The 23,180-nt window shown below is 35.7% G+C and overlaps 1 protein-coding gene across 4 annotated transcripts in view; it reads right to left on the bottom strand.

Annotated features, from left to right (window-relative positions):
- Positions 1-22,952, bottom strand: part of ssbp3a (single stranded DNA binding protein 3a) — a 37,651-nt gene extending 14,699 nt beyond the window's left edge. Inside the window, exons 1-4 of one of the 4 annotated variants that reach the window (XM_058798135.1) lie at positions 22,724-22,952; positions 22,215-22,287; positions 22,027-22,088; positions 20,937-21,021 (exon numbers count right to left, since the gene is read on the bottom strand). In XM_058798135.1, the coding sequence (XP_058654118.1) occupies positions 20,937-21,021; positions 22,027-22,088; positions 22,215-22,287; positions 22,724-22,779 (276 nt within the window). In that variant the 5' untranslated portion in view covers positions 22,780-22,952. The remainder of the gene's footprint in view (positions 1-20,936; positions 21,022-22,026; positions 22,089-22,214; positions 22,288-22,723) is intronic. The other 3 variants (XM_058798117.1, XM_058798125.1, XM_058798110.1) reach the window with 3 other exon arrangements.
- Between the last annotated feature and the right edge of the window lie 228 nt (positions 22,953-23,180).

The raw sequence follows: 23,180 nt of genomic DNA, 5'->3' as shown, positions 1-23,180 counted from the left end.
CTTCTAGTCATTGTCACATGGATGTGATAGTCATAATATTGCCTTCTAATGTTCTGGGTAACAAAAACATCACACATTCTCATCTGATATGGTTGTGAAGGAGCTCAGGCGACACATATTATATGGCACTTGAGACAGCAGACCTGCACCACAGACAAGCAATGCCACACTTCATGTTCTGTCAATATTGAATGAAAATCCTGGTCTGGCACTGACCTCAGAACACAAAAGATCCATCTGGCTACATGATTGTGAAAACTAATATATTCATTTGATCCTGAGCTAAGAGGTACTTGATCGCCTTGGTGGCACGTATGTAAGATATTTGAAAAGATGAGTGAGCTCATGTAGTAAAGCCTGAGGACCTTGAAAATATGACATAGAATAGCCATGGATTAATGATACAGCACTCGCATGCTGTATAACACAGGAAGCATAAGATGTGGAGGCACTATAAAGGTTCAGTGAACATGGAATGTACACATACCAGTTGCAATAAAATACAACTGACACAATCTTTTACCTGGCCATGCACATTTTTGTGCAATAATATCTTTAATTATTAAATCAGACTAACAAGAGAGGCTGCTGAATATTTTGATCCAAAAAAATTCAATCCTTTCACTTTTTGAGGTAAAAAGCACATATTCATCGTCTTTTATTACCTGTAAAAATATATGACTAGATGCAGCAACTTTTGTGTGCGTTGTTATTTAATAATTGAAATTCAAATAACTATAACATGTCTTTTTGACTAATGGCATGAATCAGTATCACAGTCCAGAGGTGTTTTTCTATTGGAAATGATCAGCTGTATAACAAAGGAAAATTTGTACCAGAAAATTTCAGGGCATATTTTTTGCACTCCCCCTCCCCCCTCATGTTTAGATTAGCTGTCAAAAATGTTTTTTACTGGGTCATTTTTTGAAAACTATTACCATGCATACGTACTTACAGTCTTGCACTTACTTCATATGCTAACAGTAATTAATTTACTACTCTAACCAAAACCATGTTATTGCATATTATGCATATTAATTTCATCCCTGTCACAGCTGGAATTCTTATACATACATAATTTGAATAGGTGACTGGGCAAATTCAAATGTGGTATGCCTGGTAATAAATGACTTGCCATTTAACTGAAAAGTTATTAAAAAACCATGACATTTCTCTTTCAAAACATTGAAACAGAATGTTAAATGCAACAGGGTTGGTATAGAACATGTTAAATGTTACAGGGCTGAAGGTCAGTGCAAAAATCTAATAATGTCTTTGATAATAAATATCATCACACCAAGCCGCATTATCAAACTCTGGTGAAGAATTTACTGAAACAATTTTCATTAAGAAATTACTAGAACAATTTCACAATTAGTTACAAATAAACAGGCAGTAACACGGAATTAAACATGACATTTTGAAATTTAAAGACTTTTTTTTGTAAAACCTACTCCAATAATCGGTTTTATTTACAAAAAAAACAAACAAAACAAAAACTTATTTTACAGTCCAAGTTTACAGGTATACCTGTAAACAGATTTATAAACATTTATATTGTATTTTCATATAAAACAGTAAAATTCTGTGTCTTTTACAAAATGCTTGTAAATATACTTAAGTTTTTTTTTTTTCAGCGAATTTGTGTGTAGTTTTAAGCTTTTGTGGGAGTTGGTTTACTTTTCAAGTGCCACTTAAACACAAGTAAAAAAATAAAAATAAAACAAGCTTACTGAAGACAAATAAATGGCAGAAACTAATTAGTTTAGTTAACTAATTATAGTTTATTTTCCAATAGGAAGTGAACTATAATAGGACAAAGACACAAATGAAATAGACCTCCCTGAAAAATTTCAAGCACTAGAAATAAGAAATACTACTTAAATTGTTACAAAATTTTACAAAAACAACTAAATAGTCTTCACTGTTTAAATTAGATATAGCTTTATTCATAAAGTGATTCAGTTAAGAGCAGTGCGAGATTTTCTCTCTTGTTGTTTGATTAACATATAAAGGTTTATTAGCATGCGATCACTTTAAAACTAAATGCACGGATCTAAAATGCTGATAAACATGTTTTCTTTCTCCGCCGTTTATAATCATTTAAGACATAAATGACTGTTCATGAAAATACTTGCATTCTGACATGTGTGTATCTGACTATTCATAAGTGTGTGTATTTGACTTTGCTTTTCTGATTTTTAGGCACTTTAGTCTTTAATTTAGTCTATTAACCCAAGAAGTGGTCCCAGATCCAAGAAAGGAAATGTGACTTCCATGACTGGCAACGTAACGCAAAAGAGCACTACTGTGAAATATATTTCTGTAAAGGTTTTTAGGTAACATTTGGAAGAACATAAAAAGTAAATAAGATTACTGTATTGTTAATTGTTAACCGCACTTAAATGTTTTTATAAAAAATAAAATAAACAAACAAGTTCATAAAAGGCAATTCTCTGTTTCTATTTGAAAAATAAATGTTTTTGGTACCACTTTACAATAAGGTTCATTAGTTAACATTAGTTAACAATATTAGTAAACATGAACTAAGAATTAACAATACTTTTACAGCATTTATTAATCTTAATTTCAGCATTTACTAATGCATTATTAAAATCACAAGTTGTGTTTGTTAACATTAGTTAATGCACAGTGAAGTGTGAACTAACATGAATAAACAATGAATAACTATTTTCATTAACTAACATTAACAGAGATGAATAATTAGTGTAATAAATGCATTGTTCATTGTTTGTTCATGTTAGTTAATACATTAACTAATGTTAATAAATTACACCTTATTATTATTAACTTTTCCATTTCCTATTGCCACTACTGTTATGTAGAATAAAAATTCAATCTAAGTACAGTATGAAAATAATTACAGTAACCCCCTGTATAAATACAATGAATTGCTGTAAACAAAACAATGTTTAACACAGTAAAAATACAGTATTCAAAAGATTAAAGTAGGATACTGTATAACAAGTACAATACTATACTGTAAATGTTGCAGTAATTGCGAAACATTTTACAGTGGTGTTGTTTTGTGCAGAAAGCATCTAAAACTATTACATCTAACTCTAGTTACAGCGTGAAATCGAATAGCTCTTTGGCTATTTTGCATCCAACTTATCACACAGAGTCCATTTAACAGTCAAAACACATTCGCTGTGTTCCTATTGTCTGTCACTTCTGGACAGGTGTTACTGGTTTGCTTATTCACACATTTACTTTCCACACGGAGTGCTGGCCAGCTCTGAATAGAAGCATCACCCTCATCTGCCTCCACAGTGCGAAGAGATGAGTGCCATCTGCCTGGTAACAATATGATGGCCCCTTAATATGATGCCATCCATACATCTGACCTCATAAGACCCAGATAAGATCCAACAGCCCAGGGGTTAAATGAATGATTATCAAATTCTGAAAGAAGGGTGAAAGAAATCACTGAGGAAACACCGTACAAACAAATCATTTACTGATTGAACTGAATCCATCAAAGCAAGCTATTATCTTCAGTCATATCCAACTGGAGTTGAGCAAGAACAGTTTTATAACATGACAACATGTAACCCTAACCCTAATTAATAATTAAATAATTAATCATCCATTTTATCCAAATCTTATGCAAGTTTTAATTGATGACAATCCATTATATGTGCATGTGTGTGTGTGTGTGTATATTTAATTTTATTATAGATGTTTATGCTATACTATTTTATGTAATTGGTAATTATTGGGAAATTTGAAGCATTTTCAAACACGTAAACAACCCCTGTTGTTTCATCTAGCTAAATAATAGGGGGAGGGAAGGGAGAGACAGAAGAATGGGAGAAGGTAAAGAATCAGTCCTGACCACAGCCTGGGGCAACACCTCCTGTCTGATGTTAGCAGTTCCCCTGGAGATTCATTAATGATTGCCAGACACACAATGACAGAGATTTTTTTGTGATGCAAGAGTCCTAAAAGGGGGAGGTTAAATTAGGACATAAAGAGCTCATGAGAGGCCAGATCTACAGAGATGTGATATCTGATACTGTAAGCTGTAGTATAGATCACTGCCTCCGATATGAAGAAAAGCATCTGATATGCTAATAATGAATTATCTCTGCAATTCTCAAGTCATTCAGACAAAATCAACAAACAGATCAGTGATTTCTGCCCATGACCATTACTGTCAAGAACGACTCCATCAGGCCACTGGAATACTGAAAACCGATAGGCTTGCAGTTTAATGGCTATTGACAGCTGTTCCTTAGGGAGTCAGGGCTTGTGTACAGCATCAGGGAGCAGTCGACTTCAGGCAAGAAGAGAAGCTCTCTCCATCTGCTGCCATCTCCTGTAGCTTCTCTTTCTCAGTCCTAAAGGGTCTCAGCCCTTCTTCACCCATAAACCTCTCAGTTAAGAAGCATCTGCTCAACCACCCAACCCCCTCCATGTGCCCATGGCTATGATTGTAATAGCAAATACCATACTACTCGTACTATTTTTTGCAGCTTTATGTTAGCTTTGTGTTTTATTGTGCTGTGCTTTAGCATGCTAACAGTCAACACAGTGAAACACTCTTGGAGAAGTTAAGGCACCACCGCTACAGCCATTAAAACACTGCTTCAATAATACATTTCAAGACAATCTCTGTCGGACATCAGATCTCCTGCTGTGAGCAATGTTCCTGTTATTATGAAGAAGTGAAATGATAAAGGACAGTATTTATCTGCAGCCTGTTGTTGATTCTTCATGGTTTGTTACTTGCTCCTGGGTGTAAGTCAGACAAATGATTTAATAAACCGTTGAAGCACGATAAAGATTAAAAAAAAAAAACCTTTTCATTAGACTATATTGGAATGAGTGGCCAGGATATTTTATCCTTTTGTGTTCAGTAGGGCTGCAGCAAACGATTAATTTGATAATCAATATTAATCGAATTATAATTATAATGATTAATTGACTATTTTTTTACGTTGATTATTTCACCAATTAATACCGAAAAGATGGCGTTGCAGATGGCAGCTACAGTGCTTTGCTCCTCAGTGTTTGTACTGTTTTTGTTTGTTTTTCCTGTTTTTTTGCTTCCATTTGTATTTTTTTATATTATTCTTTTATTACCTGTGTCCTGTCGCTGTCTTTCTGTTACACTGTGGAGCTTCTGTCACTATAACAAATTCCTCGTATGTGTAAACATACCTGGCCAATAAAGCTCATTCTGATTCTAATAATTTTTTTTTTTTCACCATTTAATCATTGATTATTCAGCTATTGCATTCAGTGAAAATACTGAGTTATACATATTCTAACTAATAGAAAACAAGAAAATCTCTTGCAGAATCTTGTTTCTTTTCCCAAATCCTCACCGTCTCACCTACTGTTTTCACAAGGTATTATAAAAGTTTATTTTCTTCCAGTCATTCTCTAAAATCCCTATTTTCACATCTTTTACTGGGGTAAAAATGCTATAGACCAGGGGTGTCAAACTCAGTTCCTGGAGGGCCGCAGCCCTGCAGAGTTTTGTTCCAACCCTAATCCAACACACATACCATGTAGTTTTCAAATAAGCCTGAAGGACTTGATTAGTTGGATGAGGTGTGTTTAATTAGGTTTGGAGCTAAACTCTGCAGGGCTCCGGCCCTCCAGCAACTGAGTTTGACACCCCTGCTATAGACCAGTGGTTTTCAATCCTGATCCTGGGGACCCACTGCTCTGCACATTTTGTATGTCTCTCTTATCTGACACACTCGGTTCAGTTCATGGATCTCCCTCCTAATGAGCTGATGATCTGAATCAGGTGTGTTAAATAAGGGAGAGACACAAAATGTGCAGAGCAGTGGGTCCCCAGGACCAGGATTGAAAACCACTGCTATAGACCATATACCTTTTTACTTGCCAAAAAAACAGATAGCATTGTTAGCCTAACGTAACATAATTATTTTATATCTTCTCATGGGTTTTTCAGTCTTTATCTCGTCACATTCAATTTTAACAGTTTGTTAGACAAGGTACGGCACACAACATTTATTTGTATAGTACAGTACCTTGGACATGCGGGGGAAAAAAATAAAAGATATAGAGTGGGGGAACTATGATGTCACTTTGCAGGCGAAAACCCGGAATTTCCGGTTCCATCGTCCCAGAGTCAATGGGTTTTTTGAATGGGATTTTGGTAACATCTCTTAAATAAGGTCTGTGGTTAACACAAGCTCAAGATACTTTCACGTTTTATTCCACGACATAAAACACACCAGTTACACCCCTCTCGTGATTTTTTCAAACTGTTATGTTTCTTAAAAAAGACGGTTGCTAACAAGCTGCTAAATGGGACTACAGGCGCTGTCGGAGACATTAAACGTCATCACGCTGAACAGTTTATTAATTTACAGTATTTTCCAATTGTAGTATAATTTGTAATATAATTAAATTTTAGAATAACCAATAAATAGTTTCCCGCATTTTATATTTTTGTTCGACAATGTTTTTTTTTTTTGGATGTCTTCGGATGGAAGAAGCTCGTTTTATCGCTTACTGATGCGGAGACTCTGGGTTCAGACCATAAGGTAAACTCATATTACGATTATTACAGGTAAACACCACATTTACCGGCTTTACTTGGTTAAAGTGAAACTTTAATGATGCATAGTGCTTAAAGCCACGTTAAAATGAAATGTTTACGGCAACATAAAGCTGTTAGAAAGCATATAGATTGAGGATTTCCTAGAAGCAAGGATAAAATACATTTTGTGCATCCACCCTAACAAAACGAGAGCTGAAATGTGGTACTTTGTTCACTAAATTAAGTTTAATCTTACCATATCCCAAAACTCACTCACTCTGCTGTTATTTAAAAGATTAAATACGCGGGGATATGTTTTTAATTAAAATATTCATATTAATCAAGGATTTATTCACTTTTAATGCACCTTATTTCAAAATGTCCAGAAATACGTGCTTTAAATGTCCTTTAGTTAAGATTATTTAATTTATTCACTATACTATTTATTATTAATGTCTCATTTCAGTTTTAGTTTGGCTCTAGTTTTGCATTTATTCCAGTTTATATGAAACTGCTCATGTAGCGTGGATTAAAATTCATATTCAGTGTAAATCCTTTTCACTTAACGTGTTAAAAATAAGTTTGAGAAAGTTGTCGGTATCGTGGTGGTGGTGACGTAGAAGGCGAGCGACCATGGTGCTGTAGTTCGTTTATAGCCTAAATTTCAGTTCTGGCGCTTTTATTTAGACTTCAAAATTCATCAATGTTATATTATTTTGTGAAGATTATCTTGATGGACAAAACGTGTAAGTCTCATGAACACAGAGCTTATTTTTTGCGATTATCCAAAAGCCTATGGAAAAATCCCTTTGACTTTTTGTCGAGGAACCAGTTTCATGCTAACAGCCGATCCGCATACAAAGTGACGTCATAGTTTCCCGACTCTATTGTGGCCACAAATTAAAAATGTTCTCACAGCTTATTACTTTGTTTCCTCATTTTAATTAATGTTGTTGTACTAGTTACACAACAATGTTGTACTAACTTTAGTTTTAATTTAACTAGAGAACATATTAATGAAACATGGTCCATGGCAACAAATTAATAAGTTGTGGGGACAAATTATTAATGTTTATTTTCTATATCTATATCTTGCTTGTGTCCCAAAGCCTGATATGATGAAGAAACAATTATCTGTGTGGGAAATATAATTAAACTTGACTTAGTTAAATTTCTCTGTTTTCCATGTTTAAGGACTTTGCATTGTTTTTATTTTAATGCACTTTTAAAGTTTGGATCACATTAAAAGCGTAATATGTACGTTTTGAATTACTTGCACAAAAGATCTAGCCCCATCAATATAACAGGTATAACAGTGCACTGGCTTTTTTCTATTGTGTCTGGTGCACACGTTTTGAGCAGCATGCACCCCAAATCTATGTATCTTGCTTAATCAACCATAGATAATCGATTAAGTGATATCGATTAAATTATTCTTGACAGTTAATTGATCATCGATTAATCATTAGCATATCTAGTAGGGGTGTCACTATAGACCATTTTTACTGGAGCACAAGCAATTCAAACAGGTTTGTTAAAAGGTTTGAAATTGTTCGCGATTTATTAGGACACCCCGAATCATGTTCAAAAGTTTCTCACACTGAAATATTAGAGAGACAAAACAAAACTCAGAAATGTCATCTATCGTTTGTCAACGACGAAGCAGCTTTTTATTGCATGTGCAGCTTTTGAAAAAACTCTGTTCTGCAGGTAAAGACAAGTTTCTGTATATCCATTTATATCCAAAACAGTATATAAAAAAAAACAAAAAAACAAATATGGGCACTTTTGTTTTTTGATGAGGGCTGTGCCCCAGTGCTGATGAAAGTCTAGTAAACACCCCTGATACCTACTATGTACAGTATGTACACATACACTCTCAGAAAAAGGTACAAAAGCTATGTTCTCTTTCAAAAGGTATTTTGTACCTTACTATGCATTTAAGTAACCTAAAAGTACATAGGGGGAGCAAGGTGTATATATTCATACCTAAATGGTACATTTTTGTACCTTTTGAAAAGGTACTGCCCCAGTGACAGCTTTTGTACTTTTTTCGGAGTAAGTAAGTACTCAGATCAGTGATAATCAAGCAATTTACCAAAAAAAGAATCAGCCCTTTTTTTCTGTGAGCATCAGAACAGTTGATTTGATTCACACTCAAAATGTGAAGTGGACTCTGAAATCCAAAGCTGCTGTGAGCATGCCTGCTTTCACATTCAATTCCTAAGGGAATCTGCAAGTAACCAGTAACAGGACATAAGTGGCAAACACACACTCACCAGACCCAAGGGGTTTGCACGATGCCTTGACTGCACTGTGCCGTTACTCCCATGGGTTTAGTTTGGCAAAAATGATGCAACTTACTCTACAATAATAGTACCTGGCAAACAATGTGGCCTAAGAATGATGGCGAGCAGCTAAGAGGTCTTAAGAAAACCCAGTACAGGTACTCTGTCCACATCATCTGTCAAACCCACACTCGTGCTTCCACTGCAGTGTTTTCTTTGATAAGCTTGTAAACTTTTTCCTTGGCCAATAAATTATTCAGAGACAGGGTTCTGTGGTTCATGCACAATGTTTGACCAAAAGACTATTTTGAGTAATCGTTTGATAGGCAGAGAGACTCTAAAGAGCTCTAGAATGTACTCAGAGGATGGGGTAATTAGCCAGGGAGAGCAGTTTATGGGCGCTCTCTAATGCCCTTGTCCAATTGACCTCTCTGATAAAAGCGCCATTACTGGCAATTAAACTACAAGACTCAAAACAAGGGTCTCTAAGAGGAAGAGCTACGAATGAACAGTTGTGTACAAATGAGTGGTTCATGTAAACAAAGTCACCAGTTTACTATTTTGATCCAAATGTGTTTTAGCAGGTACAGCCAATGCACTTATATTCAGGATACTCTATGAATTTTGTGTGGACATGAATTTAGCCTGGTGGATGAGAACACAGGAAAACAGAAATTAGGGATGCACTGATTGGTGTTCGATGCCAATAAATTAAATATTTCCATGTTATGGCCGATAATCAATTAATGCACAATATTAAAATAACCTATTATATATAATAAATAACATAAGAAATTACTACTAACAATAAACTGTGTCATTGATTACAGAACATCTGTACATGAGCCCTTAATTATTACTTCAGTCACAGGTCATGAGATTTTTATATTGTTTCTTGAGGTTAGTTTATAAAGTTTGCAAAGGTTTTTTTTGCAGCAAAAAGCATTTTCTTTACTTATCAGCAGTATCGCTCTTTTATTGATGGGTGGCATGTGTGGCTCCAGCCACCCTTACAATGTAATTTACCACCCTAGTTGCCATTGTCCAATTCTATACTATAATTGGCCAGCTCCCAAGTCAGAGGCAGGACCTTTAATAAAGCAATAACCACTTTGTAAATCAAATTGAGAAGGACTGACAGCAGGATTGACAGTAAAGGGATTATCAGTGACTGTTGGAGAAATACAATTTTATCATCTTATTTATGAACCCTAGATGGGACTTTTAACTAATGTAAATTTAGTTGCACTCTCTACATGTCAGATTTAAACTATGATTGGCAGCTCGCCAATTATGAAATACCACCATTGAATGAGCCCACCTTCATTTGTTCAATTACTTATGAAGATCAGAGGCAAACACACATGTAAATTGTCCGTCAGTCCATAAAATGTGGACAAAGGTGTTCTATTATTGCATTTTGGTATATTTTAAAGGACTTTTTGCGATAGTGTATAGACAGAGGAGTGGCAGTGTGTCTAAAAAACATAAAATGCACATACTACAGTTTAAGTGAAATACATAATAAATATTTTACAGTTGAGATGTGCATCTAACTAAATGATACAATGCAGGAATTCATTTGAAAATTTGCCATTTTGCCATGTAAAATCTAGAAAACCTACATGTAATCTGAACTGAATGAGGAATAATTTAAACATTACAGAAGTTGTTACATGCCAAGTAATTTACTCATGTGTGTTAACTGAAACAGAAGTGAAAACTAAAATGTACTGATACACTAAATGAAACAACAATAGGTCTTTTTGTCATGCTGGTACAACAATAGGTTTTCATATACATTGTTGGAATAAACTATTATTATTCTTTATTAGAGCCTTACTAATAATCATAAAGTAAATACTGACAGTGCTGTCAAATTTTCCTTTAGGCTGAACACAGAACTAACAATACAGGTTAATTATTTATATGCCGAGTTTCCCAAACAAACAATATGTAAGGACCCTGGGTTAGTTTAGGGCTTTGCCCTGAGCATTTAAACCGCAGGAGCTGAAAAACGTTTTTACTGTTATATTCATCAAGCTATCTGTTGAGACGCTGTGCTTGTTCAGAGTAGGGGGAGGGGAGCGTCAGCACGCAGACACAGGCACAGTATGTTCGCTCGAGGCAGACCACCCAGGTCACCTGCCACCTGGGCTGTTGTTATAGCAACCATATCCTCTCCAAACAACTACATTCAGGTGAGACGATGGAAAGAGGTGAATGGGCAGAAATGCTTTATATGTCATGATAATAAAGAGTCTGTGCTTAGTTTGGTTATCTATTGATACTCATATAGAAGCCCACACAGCCTCTTCTTCTAGCTTCTGTTTTGGCGATGATTGTGTGTGTAAATTGTGAGAAATTAATTCAAATATAATAAGAAGAATGTGTCACAGAACTACACTTTGGTTTCACTTTTTATATCACACCATTTGTCTGCGAGTTTCCATTTAGTGGTGAAGATTTTCAGTGACTCTTTCAAGCAGGTTTCATTCTTATGCTAGCAGGTGGTGACGAAAGAATTGAGTCATTCATGAATGGGCATACCTCTTTACTAAATAGTAGGTGAAAAAAAGTGAGAAAAACTTAATATGTCCAAATTATCAGTATTCATAAAGCAGTAAATAAAAATACCTGGAAGACTTATTACTTCTGGCGAGATTCTTAAGTGTGCATCTGATGGACACGTGGTGGTTCACGTCACGTCTTTTGCACACTCAAGTTTGTTATTTCAAATGCACTGTGCGACGCGTCCATTTTTTCCAGGCACATCTGTGCCACAGCAAGATGAAAACAAAAACAAAAACATCTCAACTTTTCAGAATGCCACAAACGCACCACAGGTAATGTGACAAGAACCAGCTTCACCCTTTCCGTAACAATGTTGAAAGCTCAGCCAAGATGGAGGAACAGCTAACCAATGCTCTACAGGGATACCCATTTTAAAATAAATTTAGTAGCAGAGCTACTGCAAGCGATTTTCAGTGCTGGAAATCCATTATCATTTGCTGAAATTTACGCATCATCATGGTCATGGTTGCTCAGCAACGGCAGAAGCCACTGGAGCTTAAGCTCCCGAACGCGTTGGAAAGAAGAAAACTGCGTGGCTAGTGTTTACCACATGTTTTTGTGAATGGCCTCTTACTATTCCTTGAGGCCACAGGAGAGATTTTGATGATGCAGGTCACAAGATAATGACAACATAAGGAACAGTATGTCCGGATAACATTCACACAGCACACATTCACACACTTTTTTTTACCGCTGCAAAGCAAGCATCTATTTAGGAGAAGTACCTACTCGAAGAGTAAGCAATTTTGGATGCAGCCTTTAAAGGTAGGGTAGGTGATTCTGGAAAGGCTAGCGATAGCAAGTTGGCTTTGAAAACAAGATCCACACCCTCCCTGCATAGTCACTTTGCAAAGCCACGTCTCCTCCAAAACACATGGACACGACACGATGAGAGAAGGTGTTGGCTGAGGGTTGAATGCAACGCTGTCAGATTACCTCATGTCTCATTCACCGGTGAGAAAACATTACAGTACAAAGCGCATAATATTACAAAAAATAGCACCTTTCATTCTCGCTGAAATGCACTGATGTATCATGTCTGTGCAAACAGGGTGTGCAGAGGTATGCAAATACATATTTTGACAGGCAGGCAGGAGAGCCTATCGTAATGTTCTGACCTAACATTTTGATTGGACAAACATTTTATGGTCCTACACCTTCCACAGATGATATAAATACATATAAATAAATAATTTTGACCACTTAACTTGGTGATTGCTATTGGGATGTGAAGAGACTTTCAACCAGCATAACAAAAACATTTTTTGAACTAAATCACCTACTCTGGCTTTAAGTGATGTGATGAGTGAGTCATTGAATAACTTATTCAACCTATTTGCTGAACAATTTTGGCCCTGTTCACACCTGATACTAATATGAGTTTTCAGTGATCTGCTCAGTCAAGCAGTCAGCAGAGATGGATTACCATTACCATATCAACACACTTTTTAAATGCATCTCTGGTGACTACTTGTGTTGGGATTTCATCTAGATCCTCCCCTCTTATTTGTTCCACAGACTACATCACCTTTATGGGAGTACTGAGTGTGGTGCACCAATATGATTGAATGAATGAAGCCGTCACACTGCTTATGAGCGAGCAGGAAAGGAAGCGAATGTTGAGGATCTGAATGGTAACAGCAATTTTAAATGTAATCTGTGTGTTCTGGCAGTTCTGGAAGAAGTTGGAATCAACCGTTTTGGTATGCTTTCCTAAAACATATGTTCCTATGTTAGGTCAGAGGAGAGTGGGTGGTGTTTTGTACCTGTTGAATGCATTCAACCACATGAGCGTCTACACTACAAACGCAATTGGGTAAAATGCATCTTCAACTACCTCTGGAAGTGGCTGAAAATGGACAAGCTGAAAAAGTTTTAGATTCTTTACACCTGTCCACTTGTGATTGGATCGATGAAAACGCATCTTAATACCAGGTGTAAACGGGGCCATTGATTCAGTCTGCAACAAAACCACTGCTGTGTGTTGCTCAGAGACATGATGATTCTGATTTGACTTCGACTAGAACTATTTTCATTGGTTGAGCAAGAACAGAAAAATCTAACTTGCAATACTGTGTAAAATGTAAGTTACTGAATATTAATGCAAAATTATGTTTATTAAATTGTGAAAGCAATGAATCACCTGTGATCTGAATCATAGATACTTGATATTCGCAATTGAAAAACCCATATCAGTCGACCGCTAGCTAAAAGCATTGTCAAATTAGCCAAAATTATCAATAAACAAAGACATATAGAATGGAGGAAGATCTTATGAAAGAAAAAAAATATTGAAATAAAATTCTATAAACAAACCAGCCTTATCCCAAATAACATCAAGAATGTATTTTCTTTCTGAATGGAGACACAAACATTTTCACCCAGAACTCCACAATATCATGAGGAATTCAGGCAAATCAGCAACTGTGGGTCTTAAGCCTGGCCTAAAGAACACAGCACTACATTCCAAGCCCCTAAAAGACATACCCCCTACTCCACCTAGCCGGCAAGACAACAGTCAGGCAAAAAGAAAGAGAGCGATAGAGAGAGAAGGAAATTCCTGGAATAGCTCAAAAGTGGAGAACTGCATTTCTAACCACTCCTGTTGCAGCGTGTCCACACAACTGAGCCAAGAACAGGGGCTTTCTTATCATCGAGCAAACTAATTAACCCACCCTCTCTTTCTTAAACACACACACACATAAAGAGAGATACATGCTCCGGGCCCCGAACTTGTATATGAAAACACAAATGCTGGCCCCTGAAATTTTCCTGGTCCTCATTTTTGTTTTGTTTATCTGCAGCACACAGGAAAATAGCTGAGGATTGAGCCAAGGCCTGACCCAACACCCCTCCCCCTGCCTGTACTCCTCTCTCTGTCGTTCACTTCCTTCCTGTATTCTCCAGTCCCCTGCTGTTCCCTGGGCTGTAAACACAGACAGTGCTGGAAACATTTGAGTAAGTGTACATAAAAAAGCCCCATGTTACAATTGCAAACGTTTCCATGGTTACAAAGACCTTCATAATTTTGATGGTGTGGTTTTTTTATGTACACTTATAACAGTATACTTTGCATTATATCACCTTCGTATCAAATTACAAAAAAACTAGTTAACGCTAAATGCGAGGGTGTTTCTAATGCAGCGTCTATGGGAGGAACGGTAAATTTGATGGAAATGTCTGACTGCCGTTATCGGTCTCTCTAGTTTGTTTTTTCCTTTTTTTTGAAAGTCGTGAAAACACTATCATGGAGTTTTTGTTTTGCTATTTGAGAAAATGGGAATGCAAAAAATATTTTTGTGGTAGTCTTAGTGGTGTGCGATATTGAAAAAAATAAAAAATGATCTCGATATTTTTTTGGGTTTTTTCGATAACGATAATTAGACGATATTTTGCCGAGTGTGTTGTGCTGATATCTGACTACCATGGACAGCTGCAGTTTTTGAGATTCTTCATATTCTGTGTGGTCAGTTCACATCAGTGATAGAAATTAATCTTTTCATATAAGTTTACATTTATGTTTACATTTATTTTTACCTTTTATGGGCAATTTTACCTTTAATAAAGCCATTTTTTTTTCTAAAAGTGTGCATATCCTTTGAGTCAAATTGTTACATTTAATCAGTCAATTACAATAATAAGACATTTAGGCTGTTATCAAACAAATGAAACAAAATTAATCTTTGCAGAAGTTGCATCTGAAGTGGCATTTAGATGCATTTACACACGGTTTAATGCACCTCAGAGGGACATGGAGAGTTTTAACCAGTTACAAATGCATAATGTTTTGCTAATTTAAACAAAACACTGAATACTGATATTTGAAATTTAAAAAATGAAAAGATACTTTAAATGTGAAATTAAAATCGCCAGTAGGTGGCAGCAAGTCACTGTTAACAAGTGAGTCATAGCGACTGAACTGAATAATTTAAACGGTTCATTCAGGAACGAAACACCGTCATGTTGCTCAGAGACGTAAAACAGTGCTGTAGCAGTTTGGAATTATTTTTTGTTGGCGAAATGGAGCAAAAACAGGCATTATGATGTCTAAAATGTAAGTCTCTTAATATTAAGTTATTGTTTGTTGAACTGTTGTATAAAATCAATATCACATTTGTAATCATGCCTATTTAAGAAAAAAAGGGCACTCTTCGTGTGATTTTAACTATATGAAATATATATATATCACATCGTTAAAACAGCAATTACGATATTAATCGCAGACGATATATCGCACACCCCTAGGTACTCTCCCATTCACTGCTCTCAAAGTTAACCCAACTACGATGACTTCCGCTGCTGAGAAACCCAGAAACGTGAAAAAGGTTTACACAAAGAAAGTGTTTTTTTCCCCAGCCACTATATCCCTGATGTAAAAAATAAACAGAAAAAAGGAGAGAACTGGGAGGATATGTGTGTAAGTCAGGTTCTGCCTACATTATTGTTCAAAAGTTTGGGATCTGTAAGATACAGCATTTTAATGTTTTTTTTTTTTTAAAGAGTTCTGTTATGCTCACCAAGAGTGATTTAAGATAATTTAACAGTACTATTAAATTATTAGTGTTTTTGAAGATTAACTTTAAGTGAGCATTACATGTACAGTCATGGTCAAAAATATCAGCACCCTTGGTAAATATGATCAAAGAAGGCTGTGAAAATTAATCTGCTTTGTTAATCCTTTTGATTTTTTATTACATTTTTTTTTTTTTTTACAGAAATCTAACCTTTCATTGGATAGTAAGAATTTAAAATGGGAGGAAATATCATTATGAAATACATGTTTTTTTCTCAAATACACGTTGGACACAATTATTGGCACCCCTAGAAATTCTTATGAGTAAAATATCTCTGAAGTATATTCCCATTCATGTTCACAATTTTGAGCACTCCAGGGTAATTATAAACCTTAAATTATCCAGCCATGGCTTCCTGTTTCACAGAAATATAAATAGGAGGGAAAACAAAGCCCAAATTCCCTTAACTATCCATCACAATGAGAAAAACCAAAGAATATATTTCTGATGTGCAGCAAAAGATAATTGAGCTTCACAAATTAGTGAAGTGGCTTTAAGAAAAGAGCTAGAGCAGTGAAAATTCCCATTTCCACCATCAGGGCAATAATTAAGAATTTCCAATCAACATAAAATGTTATGAAACTGCCTGGAAGAGGATGCGTGTCTATATTGTCCTAATGCACAGTGAGGAGGAGAGTTTGAGTGGCTAAAGACTCTCCAAGGACCACAGCTGGAGAATTGCAGAAAATAGTTGAGTCTCGGGGTCAGACAAAAAAATTGTCAAACAGCACCTACATCGCCACATGTTGTTTGGGAGGGTTTCAATAAATTCTCCTAGCTCATCCAAAAACAAACTCCAGCATATTCAGTTATCAGACACGACTGGAACTTCAAATGGGACTGGCTTCTATAGTCAGATGAAACTAATAAATGAGCTTTTTAGCAGCAAACACTCAAGATGGGTTTAGTGAACACAGGGATAAAAAGTACCCTATGTGTACAATGAAATATACTGCTGTATTTTTGATGTTGTGGGCCTATATTTCTGCTGGAGGTCCTGGACATCTTGTTTAGACCCATGGCATCACTGATTCTATCAAATACCAACAGATAAGTAAATCAATAAGTGACTGACCAATCTTATAATGGGCCATGTTAAGATCGTCCAACCGTACAATAATCCAAACACAAACCTCAAAAACAACACAAAAATGGGTCACTGATCACAAAACCAAGCTCCTGCTATGGCCATTCCAGTCCTCTGACCTGAACCCTATAGAAAATGAGTGGGGTGAACTGAAGAGAAGCACCACCAACATGGAGCTGGGAATCTAAAGGGTCTGGAGTGATTCTGGATGAAGGAATGTTCTCTGATCTCTTGTCAGGTGTTCTCTAACCTCATCAGGCATTATAGGAGAAAGTTTAGAGCTTTTAAAATGGCAAATGGAGGTTTCAAAAAGTATTGAATAAAAGGGTGCCGTTAATTGTGGCCAATGTGTATTAGAGAAAAACATTTATTTCAAAATGATATTTCCCCCCCCATTTAAAATTCTTATCATCCAATGAAAGGTTAGATTTCTGTGAATTTTTTAAATAAAAGATCAAAAGGATTAACAATGCAGATTAATTTTCCTTCTTTGATCATATTCACCAAGGGTGCCAATATTTCTGGCCATGACATGGAGAAAAAATATATGCCACAAATTAAGAATTTTATATCAAAAGGCATTAATTTGTTGTAATGTTTTATTCATGCTTTTGTTTTAAATTATTGCAACATAATTTGCTCCCACATAACCATGGCCACATTGTACTAATTCGGCCCCTTGTTTATTTCAGTGTTTTAAAACATTGTACTTCCCTTGTTTTAGTTCAATCATGGCCATGTCGTAATAATTTGTTCCCTTGTTTTTAAACAAATTAAGTCATAGGAACCCATTTTTAATTCATTGTCCCAATATATTATTTTCCCCTGCATGCCATTTGCGGGACTCTGTATAAAGTAAATGTAAAAACAGACAAAATGAGCACAGTTAAATATTCAATATTTATACAGAAAAAACAAACAAACAAACAAACAAACAGATATTGTACACAACCCCTGAAAAAGTTCAAGTGAGGGTTATGTTCAGGGTATTAACTGAATGTAAATATCATTAATAGCTCAGTAAAAAAACAATAGAAGTCAATGGAATAATCCCATTATGACAGATAAACAAATGCGTGTGTGTGTCCAACTAGGGCCTTAGGAAAAACAAAGGACTGAGATCATAGGTGTGACCCTGGCATTGGATTCTTTCAACCTTTGACTGATCAAAGCAATCAATCCATGATAATATGATTACAGAATACACAGGGGACTGGAGGACTTCACACTTTGAATGGCCATCAGGTGAACACTGATTACCAGATCACAGTCAAAGGTGTGAGGGGAAAAAGAGCAGTGGGAAGATTCGACAGTCAGATCAATGACTTCCACCAAACTCCTTTGCATTCAGCTGTTGATCCAACCAACATTTTGATTGCTCACTCAAAAATATCTTTCTGACAAGTCTAGTGTGACAAAGCAAAACAACCTTCAATATATGCTACATTCCTGATATACAACAACATATGACTGGAAACCTTCTTTCAGTATTTAATTGCCATCAAAGTCAAACTACTGAATCATGTACTTTACCAAGGAGAGGTTTGTGTTCTCAGCCTGGTTGCTGGTAGTTTTTATTCTTATTTTGCCCTGAAGGGAGTTGGGGTGTGTGTGACACACTTTCCTGCTACATCAGGGTTAAAAAGCTAAAAAGCAAGAGGAGACCTCACCATTATCAGATCTTGTAAGCTCCCCTCCCCCATCCCACCACATCGACCACCATTTCAGGTTTTAGAGGGCCAGGTGGTCCCATGAGAACTGCCTGCTGTTTAAATGGCACAAAGATGGATAAAAACTTCCACATTATATGGCACACCTTGAAAAAATAACTTTAGCTGTGTCTGAAACTGCTCCCCATCCACTATATAGTGCACTATATCGGGTGTCAGCCATTTTGTAGTGCTGTCCGAATTCTGAGTGAACGACTTCATTCCCTGAATGAGAGATGCAGTTTAATTTACAAAAATGACTATAATTCGGTTGATATTTAAAAATGTTCGTTGGTAGCGTATTCATTCTGATGTCAAATTAATGGTCGCCTGGGTGCTCTATGGCCATTGTCATCTTATCTGAGTGCAAAAAATGCTGTTCGGTAGAGTTTCAAGATACTACAAACAATAAATACATAAAATTATGAACATGCTTATGTGAGTTTATTTTTGTTGACAATATTTTAATAGTATTTAATGATTATGACCATATAAGCATTACAAAAATGAAACCACAAAGTTGATTACAATATAGTCATTTTGTTATTGCTACTAATATTATTTTCTAAAGGTACATGTAATATAAAAGTACATATGTGACGAAGATGTTTTTGCAACAGACAAGTCTCACGTGCAGTGTACACGTCACCGTCCGAATCCGTTCACTTCATTTCGTTCACTCCTTCTGATATAGTTCACTCAACTGCCATACACTATTTAGGGATTAGTGATTGAGTGAATGAGTGAACGAGTGAGCGATTTCGGACACAGCTTTTGTAAATGTAAAACAAACTTCAAAAGCCGAGTTACACTACTGTTTAAGAGGCTAGGATTGATAAGTTTTTTTTTTATGTTTATGAAAGAAGTCTCTTATGCTCACCAAGGCTGCATATATTTGATCAAAATTACTGTAAAATCAGTAATACTGTGAAATATTATTACCATTTAAAATAATAGTTTTCTATTTTAATATATTTTAAAATTATTCCTGATGGCAAAACAGCAGCCATTACTCCAGTCTTTAGTGTCATATGATTCTTTAGAAATCTTTCTAACATGCTGATTTTCTGCTCAAGAAACATTTCTTATTATCAATGTTAAAGAAAGGTTGTTCTGCGTAATATTTGCCATACTTGTTTTTTCAGGAATCTTTGATGAATAAAAAGTTCAAGAGAACAGCATCATTTGAAATAGACATATTCTGTACCATTATAAATGTCTTTGCTATCACTTTTGATCAATTCAATGCATCCTTGCTGAATAACAGCATTAATTTCTTTCAGAAATTTTGTACTGACCAAACTTTCAAATCACAGTATGTCTCTATAGTATTTTAAAGGGGTTCCTACTTTGAATTGTAATTCTGTTACCATTGCATTGGAGTAAAATTATGCAACTTGATAAGAGTCTGTTGTGGAAGGGACCAAAGCTCCACAACTACAAAATAAATCCTCACAGCTTACTCAACTTAATCCAGCCTAAGAACATGTACAGCTTTTTAAAACTCTAGGATTTAGGGAGATTTGTGTAAGACTGGTTTCTGTTTCAAACAACAGAAGTTTTTCCGTTCATGACGTTCAAACCCAAAGCCATTGTGCCAACATTTTTCAAAAAACAAACAAACATCTTTGTCATGATTATGCATGTTGCGGTTTGTGCAACTCAAGATTTATAAGCTTGTTACTTTATGGAATCACAGCAGTGAGTACTGGTAGTATGTACAGCACACACAAACACTCAATATACACTGTTATATAATACTATCAATATTCTGACATTCAAGCCATATTCACTGGACATCATGTATGCTATAGTATACCAATCCCCTAATTCCCAAGAATATGCATATAATGTGAGGGAAATGTTCATAAGCTCACACCAACTGGGCATTGTCATGCAGTAAATACACAAATTCAAATCAATTGTGCAAATCTGGAAAAGGATATTCAATAGCCTACCTTTTAACCTTTAATAGAATCCAGATAAACAAAGCAGACCCGGAACAAAAATAATAGATATGCCACCATCTCATAATTGTAATCAATATTCTGCTTCACACCACAGCATAGAGGTATATTTCAGTGGATTTATCTCATGGAGCAGATCTCTTCTACCACAATATGCTAGTAAAGGCTGAAATAAACATGCATCACTTACATAGTCATGGAAGGCCTTAGCTTCACTGGAGTGATCACATGTGTCCCTTCTCTCAGGTGCTGCACAGTACAGGTCCCAAAACACACTGTGTAATAAGAGCATTGGTCGTAATGAGAAAATATTGCAATGTCACAATAGTTGGACTTGCTGAGCACATTAAAGCAACAAAGATGAAAATTTGATGAAGATGTAGATGCATTTGTTTCTTCATCGGAAGAGATTTGGAGAAATTTAATTTTATTACTTGCTCACTATTGGTCCTCTGCAGTTGTGTGATTGTAATAAACAATTCCATCATTTAGACATTTCAACTTTAAACCGTTGCTTCTGGCCAAAATAGGAGTCCATAATCCATAATAATGCTTCCTCCTGTGAAAAAGACCATCCTCTGTTGTCGAATATCAAAATTCGATGAAATATTTGTCTAGAAATGTATTGGACTGTTTTCACTTGTAAACGGTGCTGCGTACGGTACTGTGTAGATTTCTCTCCTGATTCAGACGAGATGACTTTATCAGTGGAAAAAAGCGATATTATGCACTTGTATGTGAGCCAGAAGCAACAGTTTAAAGTTAAAAACATTTTAATAATAGATTTGTTTCCTACAAATATACAGCTTTTCACTTCACAAGACGTTAATTGATGGACTGGAGTTATGTGGATTGTGTTTGGACCCTCATTCTGATGGCACCCATTCACTGCATTTGCAAGGTGTAATGCTAAATTTCTCCAAATCTGTTCTAAATAAGAAACCAACTCGTCTACATTTTAAGTGGCCTGAGGGTAAGTCAATTTTTAACTCATTTTCATTTCTGGGAGAACTACTTCCTTTAAGCCTATACGGGCTATGTGTTAAAATTATATTTTTATGCTTTTGTTTCCAGAGAACTGAAATATTAACGGTCAAATCATAAAAATAGTAATTTTGAAATTAAAATGATTTTATCTTTAGATTTTTTTTTCTGAAATGTCACTGGCTGGCCTGTTATCCATTCTATTAAATTATTCGAAGATTAAATTTCATAACATATTGTAAAGATTTCAATTACTGCAAAATACTGATCAACTACTGAATGCAGATAATACACACCACCACCAAGAGTGCAGAAAGCCTGGTGGTTCACCAAGGGTTATGTTCTTCTCCCATCTTATCTAAACATAATAAAAACAGACAACAGAAGACTTTAATACACACAGTCAATGCATACCAAGATTAGACATTGTGCATGATCATGCACACATGCTCTTAAGAATAAAGATACATATGCACATACACACCTCTGATAAAAACGTCTGTGCAGATTTCTGAGCTCCCACGTGTAACAAATATTCATAGACGTACAATGCCAACCTGTACAATCAAAACAGATGCCTTACAATAAATAGATGCCATCCAATAAAACTCTCTGGTCTGTTTCCATATAATCTTATTCTTGTCCTAAAAATTTAACATTGCAGTAGGCATTCTACAATAACAGCCTGCATCTATATACTGTATTTCCAGAACAATAATCGATATCACCATGAACATTTACAAATAATAATGCTGTGAAATTCTCTTATAAAGTGAAAGGAAAAAAAAAAAAAAACACAAACACAAACAAACAAAAAAAACACCACCACCAATTCTATCTATTGCGAATAAAAAAAACAGATAATTTTATTATTTTCCACTATAACATAACTGGAATGTCTCGAACAAGATCACATGTTATAGGAGACAACATAACATAACGCGACATCAGCTGTGCGTGTAAATAAGCGAGTAAAGAGGGAGCAGCGCTTACTTTTCCCGAGCTTGCCCGTCCGATGGCACCGCGGTCCCTTTACCTTTCGCGAACATGACTTGCGCTGAATATAAACGCGTCTGCCAGTTTGACTGCGATGTTTCCTTATGCTCCAGCTGTCAACGTGTACCCCGCCTCTGACCCCATCCGCTTCAACCGACCCTGCCACAGCGACATCATGAACTATGGGCGGGGATCTGTGGTTTATGATTGACAGCTTTATAGACCAATGAACATGTTCGACGTGACCTCACGATCCCCCATATCTGCATAAAAGTTATAACAATAAAGTAAGGCTCTTCGAAATCAACAGATCATTAATTTTGTCCAGTTGGGTGTTATGAGAAATTGTGGAAAACTTAATTCTTTAATAGTAATAATAATAATAAACACAATATCTTTCTTTTATAGGTGCACGGGTTGTTTGTTATGTTATATATTATGTTATGTTATCTAT

The sequence above is a fragment of the Onychostoma macrolepis genome, chromosome 02, assembly GCF_012432095.1.
Source record: "Onychostoma macrolepis isolate SWU-2019 chromosome 02, ASM1243209v1, whole genome shotgun sequence".
In the NCBI taxonomy this organism is placed as follows: domain Eukaryota; kingdom Metazoa; phylum Chordata; class Actinopteri; order Cypriniformes; family Cyprinidae; genus Onychostoma; species Onychostoma macrolepis.
The sequence above is the reverse complement of the archived record's forward strand: the minus strand, read 5'-3'. Positions and strand labels throughout refer to the sequence as shown.